This window comes from Tupaia chinensis, unplaced genomic scaffold, assembly GCF_000334495.1.
Source record: "Tupaia chinensis unplaced genomic scaffold, TupChi_1.0 Scaffold149560_1, whole genome shotgun sequence".
NCBI classification, from domain to species: Eukaryota; Metazoa; Chordata; class Mammalia; order Scandentia; family Tupaiidae; genus Tupaia; species Tupaia belangeri.
In genome coordinates, this window is record NW_006209405.1 from 2,062,102 (window position 1) to 2,068,745 (window position 6,644).

General features: G+C 39.6%; 1 protein-coding gene across 1 annotated transcript; it reads right to left on the reverse strand.

Moving 5' to 3' along the window:
* Positions 1-3,843: 3,843 nt before the first annotated feature.
* PLAC1 (placenta associated 1) lies at positions 3,844-4,591 on the reverse strand. Its single transcript, XM_006171430.2, has one exon. It carries the CDS (start codon positions 4,589-4,591, stop codon positions 3,956-3,958), a length of 636 nt encoding a protein of 211 aa, XP_006171492.1. The 3' UTR covers positions 3,844-3,955.
* Between the last annotated feature and the right edge of the window lie 2,053 nt (positions 4,592-6,644).

The window sequence follows — 6,644 nt, forward strand, 5'->3', positions numbered from 1 at the left end:
CTGTGTGTGTGTGTGTATATATATATATATATATATATATATATGAGGAGTTCTTCAAAATGTCAAAAATGTGTATGATGAATAGACCCATGGATTTCAATTTTTTGCACCAAAATGAACTTGTACTTTAATTCCATTTTCCACACATTTTTTGAAGTCCATATATATGTATACACCCACACATAATATAATGTATACATATTTATTTTATATTTTTAGAAAGAGATTTTTGCTATAGGGCGTGTGCGTTTCCTGGAGAGACAGAGTCAGAGAGACAGAAAGGTGGAAATCACTCCCCAGGGGGGATGGCCATGGCGCAATCCCTCCTTCTCCATTCTCCACTTGGGATTTTGGGCATGCGCGCACACATGCCCAGCATGAGTTTTAAGCTGCTGGGTCTGGGACTCAAACCATGATCAACTATGTGGGAGTCCACTGACATAACCATTACGCCATATGTTGGTCCCGATATAAACACATGTATTAATCACATGGATTCTCCCCATTTCACTCTAAATTAGTTTAGAGGATTGTTGGCCTGATCTGAGTTACATTAATTAGAAAATTGTTGTAAAGTTTCTATGATCACTAGTGTGAGTAACGTTAATTAGAGCCTCTACCCAGTATCGTCAGTTATATTACTTGATTTCCATTTTACACTGTTTTTCTTTGGTTTTAAATGTCTTCATCAATTTCCTCTTATAAAAAGAAGTAGAAGCTTATTATGGAATGATTTTCACCAGTCAGTGAAATCAGTCCTGTAACTTGCAGCTTGTAGGACTTGTTTTCCCCAAAGAAGAAAAAATCCAACTGACTGAAGCAAAGATACAGCAGTAGCAAGGCATGTATTTTTCCACTCCATCTGTCTCTTGCCATTAATTGTATTTACACAAATAAATCAAAGAACGTTGTATTTGTAGGGTTGACAGTATGATCAGATTGAAGGTACAGTGGTCAGCCTTTTGATAGTCCTGTCATCCCTGCATGCTAAAATTCCCACTCTTGAGTAGTTTGCTCCTCTACCAGTGTGTGGGCTAAACCTAGAGAGCCCTCTAACAAATAATCCAGGGCAGAACTACACAAAGCCCGTGGCTTCTGACTTGGGCTCTCTGTCATCCCCTCTCCCTTCCCCTTCCCTTTTCTCTCTTCATCAACTGCCCTGTCATGAGGACACTCGGGCAGCCTATGGAGAGGGCTCCAAGAGAGGAACTGGGATATCCCACCAACAGCCACTTGAGTAATTTTGGAAGTGGATTCTCTAATTTCAATTGAGATCAGTGCAGGGACCAGCAGATGGCCTAATGGTTACATTGTTGGATTCCCATGTAGTCGACCACAGTTTGAGTCCTGAACCTGGTGGCTTAAATTCAGGTTGGGAGCATATGCGTGCATGCCCAAACTCCCTAGAGGAGAATGGAGGAGAAGGGATTACAACATGGCCATCCCCTGGGGAGTGATTTCTCGCCTTCTGTCTCTCTGTCTCTCTCTGTCTCTCTGGCGAGCATACAAGCCCTATAGCAAAAAAATCTCTGTGAGAAAAAAAAATTGAGACCAGCACAGCCATGGCTGCTAGCTTGACTGCACCTCAGGAGAGACCCTGAGCCAGAGGCACCCAGCTAAGTCATGTCCAGATTTCTTGGCCCGCAGAGGTGATAAAGGTTTGTTGCTTTAGAGTAATTTTGCTATTCAGCAATAGATAAGCTACTACAGGAAGTCTTGGAATTGTATAGTCAATGTGAATCTATTAGTTGAAACCTGACTTCATTTGTTTTCTTCTGGAAAAGTTGTAGAAAATTACAAGACTGAAGTCTTTTTCTCTCTGTCTTTTGGGATAAGCAGTTATAATTATAATTATAATTATAATTTAAATAGGATATCATAGAGATCCATCATAGGGATTAACACTAATTAGAACTAAAGGACTTTTTTTTGTGAAAGTCAGCGCTCTCTTTACAATAAACAGTTGCCCTTTGATCATTTATTTCTTATAAACATGGTGTTTGTGTGTGCACGTGCATGTGCATATGCGTGTGAATAGCTCTATGTTTAGTTGAATGTTAGTTTAATGCTTGACCAGGCTTTCATTATTGGTGGAAGCATGGAGGAATAGGGGTTTGTATATGCATCTCCAAAATGGGCTTTAGATTAAAATTAGAGCTAAGAGACTTTTTGCATTTACATATACTTTACACAGTTTTTTTTTTTTTTAATGTGGTTTGCTATTTTCAGGCTCCAAGAATAAAAGTTTAGACGTTACTTTGAGTCTCCTTTTATGGGTGAAAAATCTCATTACAGCTCTAATTTTTAAAATATTTGACAAGCAATTATCATAACAAATAGTTTCAAATATTTTTGGCTTTCCCAGAGATTGAAAGGTGAAAATGCTCATTTCTTTTGATGGCAATAGAGGATTTGTTATTATTCTCACAAATATGAGCACTGTGCAATGGAGTTTTATAAATCATGTCACCTTAAAAAGAAAATGAGCATTACTGCTATAAAAGAGGAATACACTCTTTGGAACAATGCTTCAAAAGGCAAATAAATTATTCAAATGCAGTTTTTTTCCTCAAGGTGTTTTTGTCTTCACTTCTCTGGAATGGTTCCTGTGCTTATGAACTCCCAGGTCCTTTCTCAGTCCCAGTAAGTCAGTCAACTGAACTGGACATCTATTGAGTATCTTCACTCAGTACAATGTAAGAGAAAAGCAAAATGAACAGCTAGGAGACAGACATCCCCAGGCTCGACAAGCATGAGTTGAGATAAAACATGCAGGTGAAGTGGTTGAAGTACATTTATACCAAGGAATGTCCAAGTCAGGTTACAACTGAATTCTGAAAAATCATGCCCAGGTATACTGAGATGTTAATCCATGCAAATATAATTCTTGACCAGAATGTTTCTTTGTTCTTGCTATTCCCTTTGTGTGACCTCAATTGCTGTGAGTCCCTTTCCATTCACTGCCATATCCTCAGGGCCTAGGGCAGTACCTAGCATGTCATAGCATACAATTATAAATATCTGTTGAACAGTTCAGTTACTCTTACCCCTCCAGGCTGTTCAAGAAAGCTAATGGACAGCCAAACATGGGTGAAAGTTTTCTGGTCATTAGAGGAAAAAACTCCTTTCAAAGTACTATTGGTTCGTGACTTACATATAAGATCTGGCGCTTGGCCTCAGTAACTTGCCATCTAGCTGGTTTGATGTGACCTGAATGATTTTTTAGAACTGTTGGTGGTTTATAAATTATGAGAGCAATCTGTGCTTTTCATGGATGGAGTGATACAGCTGTAGTTCAAACTAAGGAAGTATTTGTGAAGTACTAAATAGTGCAAGGTGTAGGAGAACTGGGATGATTCTATTGGGTAAGACTTTTCTGGAGGACCTCAAAGGAGAATAAATCATCCTCGAGAGAATAAATCAGGCACTAATGTTTGCAAACCACTTAGATCAGTGCTCGGTCCCATAGCAAAAGCTGTATGTGTGTTTATTAAATAAAGTGCTCAACTATTATTTTTATGTCAACAAACTTTTATTTTCTTCTTTACAAAAATAAAAAATATATATAACAAGGCAGGTCAGCACATGGCCTGATGGTTGAGGTAACTGAATCGTTAGAGTCCTAGACCCAGTGGTTTGAAAAACATGCCAGGTGTGTGCGTGTATGCCCATAATCCTGAAAGGAGGGGGAGGTGGAAAAGTGATTACGGTGTGATCATGCCCCATAGGGGATGCTTTTTCAGTTCCCCTCTCTCTTTCAGGCAAGGGTAGGTACACACCCTCTGGCAAATTAAAAACAAAAAAAGGAAAAGTAGCTTTATCACATTTTCATAGGTTGCCCCTTCGCAAAAGCACACATTAGAGAACCACAAGAGAACTTACTAGTCTGATATGACTAAAACACGTACGTTAACTCTAGAAACCAATTTAGGTCTACAGACCCTAAATCAGAGGATCACATGGACCCAATAAGATCATCAGAGCGAAGAGACCAATCCTCACAAAGATCAACAAAGTAAGGTGACTGCACAAAATAGGCCCCCTGAGCCTCTGCTTGGTACTGTGGGGCCTGGGCATGCTCTTCTTCATTGAGGACATAAGGAGGACAATCACAGTTGGGCCTTTCAGTGCACTGTGTCAAGGTAAACACTTCATGGTCTGTCTCGTCATTCTGGGTTACAGTGCTATCTTCAGTCCATGGCATGGGGCAGGGTGAAGTGAGCCATGGGGACTGTTTGCTGGTAATGCATGACACAGGGATCATATACGTAGATTTTGTGCCCTTAGAAGCATAGTAGAGCTCAGAGCTGTACATAACCTCATTCTCAGAGATGGCTTCGGCCCTGATGCCACATTCAGTAACACGGTAGGTGAACTCATAAATATGTGGTCGCACATGGTTGGGAGGGCAACCCAGGCCCAGATGTAACTCGTGAAAGTATACATATACTTTGGCAATCAACACATAAGGGTGTACAGAGACCATGAACCAGTCAGGGGAACACAGCACATTAACTTGATTTTGTACAGTACAGGCCAAAAACATAGAGATGAGGAGGACCATCTCTCCCATCAGCTTGAGGGTTTTCATTTCTGCAGCCGATCAGGTAAAAACCCACAGGAAACAGGAAGCTGTCCAATCAGGATTTCTAAAACACACACAAAAAAGAGGCAAGTCATCTTTCCTATTGAAAGTTCAAACATGATCTTTTTGGTTTGTTTTAAGTCAAAGGCTGTTCCTAAACCATTAAGAACAAAAAAAAATTTATGTGAGAAAGAACTGAATTTTACTCTTATTATTGGAACTCACAAATTAATGGATGACTACCAAGGCTTCTTTAAGTGACTTTACCATGCTCTGCTGGTGTAAAACACATATCCGTCATATGTAGAATGAAAATCTACGGTTTTTGCGTGTAACCCCAACATGAAACTAGAACAATTTTTGTGCCCAATCCTGAATAAGGAGACAGGAGATATAGTTTAATTCAAGCTGGCAACACTTTCTTCTTGAAGTGCCTCAGTGTCCTCACATAGATCATATTAATGAACCCTCCCTGTTGCCTTTTGTTGTTGTTATTTGCAACAAATTTAATGAAATAAAAGATGAATGGGCCAGCCCATGGCATGGTTAAGGAGATTGGATCCCGCATGGCCGACTGCACGTTTTGAGTCTCATACCCCATAGCTTGAGAAAGTTGCAAGATGCATTTGCATGTGTGCCCAAAATGCTGAAAGGAGGGGATGGAGGAGAAAAGACTGTAATGTGACCATTCCCCATGAGGAGTGTTTTCTCATCCCCTATCCCTTTCTCTCTCTCTCTCTGGCAAAATTAGAAAAAAAAAAAAAAATGCAAGAAATTGTGGTTTATTTCTGACAGCCAAATACTGAAATTTTGACGAGTGACTCACTTAAAATGATCAAAGAACGGGCTGAGCAGTGGCACAGTGGAAAAACTTGATCCTCTGAGAGGTTGACTTGTGTGGGAAGGCTCTAGGTTTGTGTTCAGAGACCTCCCTGAGTATGCTAGGCCTATGTGTGCCTATGCTCAAGCTGGGGACAGATGGTGGTGTCAGGATCTTGTTAAAGGTGCTGTCTCTCTCTTTCTCTGTGTCTCTATATTTCTGTCTCTCTTGCTCACAGAAGAATAAACAAAAATAAAATCTAATGAATGCTTCATAAACTCCAGCAACATAAGTCATTATGACCAGTAAGTTTCCTGATACATTCATGGAGACACCTTATAAAATGGTGAAAATGCAGAGACATAAAAACATGTTGGTTTTTTAATTTTCTATTTTCAATACATATTACATATGAAAACTATTTAAAAGTCCTATCTTGTATTAAAGAAAAGAAGTATTGGAAATATACCTTACACATTGATTGATGAGGTATTTCCAAACATCATGGTTTTACATTTTTATTTTATTCTCACTAGCTTTTTATTTCTTGTCTTTTTTCAGTAAGAAGCTCTGTGGCCCCTTCCCAGTCCCATTGCCTTTTACTTGTTAAAGGGTGGCAGGAAGAGTCGTCGGGAGAAAAGAAGCAATGCTCAGAATAAGTGTCTAAAATATGGTATCAGGAGGTGACACATGAAGGAAAAGGAAAGAAGAACATCATCAAATGTTGTCCGACCCACCTTTCATTTTAAAAGTGAAAACGACATACATCCAATAGAAAGGTGTCTAAAATTTGGAAAGAAATGTGCACACGTAAGTGTAGAGATTCACTTTTGTTCCCTGCGGAGGTTAGTAGTTTCTGCACACATTAATTCATTTGGCTAATATTTGTTGAGTGCCTACTATGTGCACAGCAGTGGATAAAAAAGCATCCCAAGATATTTCTTTCCTCCCCCTTTCCTCAGTTGCAAAAATGCAGCTCTTTCTCTTCCTTTGATATTGATGAATCTACTGCATTCTTTAATGGAAACCATGGCATAGAAGCCCACTAGAAAAGTGCACTGACCTGGATGAAATGCTTTGTTTCTGAGAGGTACAGCTTGGTCTTGCTCTTTCTCCCTCTCTCATTAATGACTCTTAATTCAGTCAGTGTAAAGAGAAGCGTAAGGGGTCTGTCTGTCGGGCTCCTTCCTTTTCTCCCCCCCCCCCCCAATTTTTTCTTCCATCTAAAATTTTTGTATC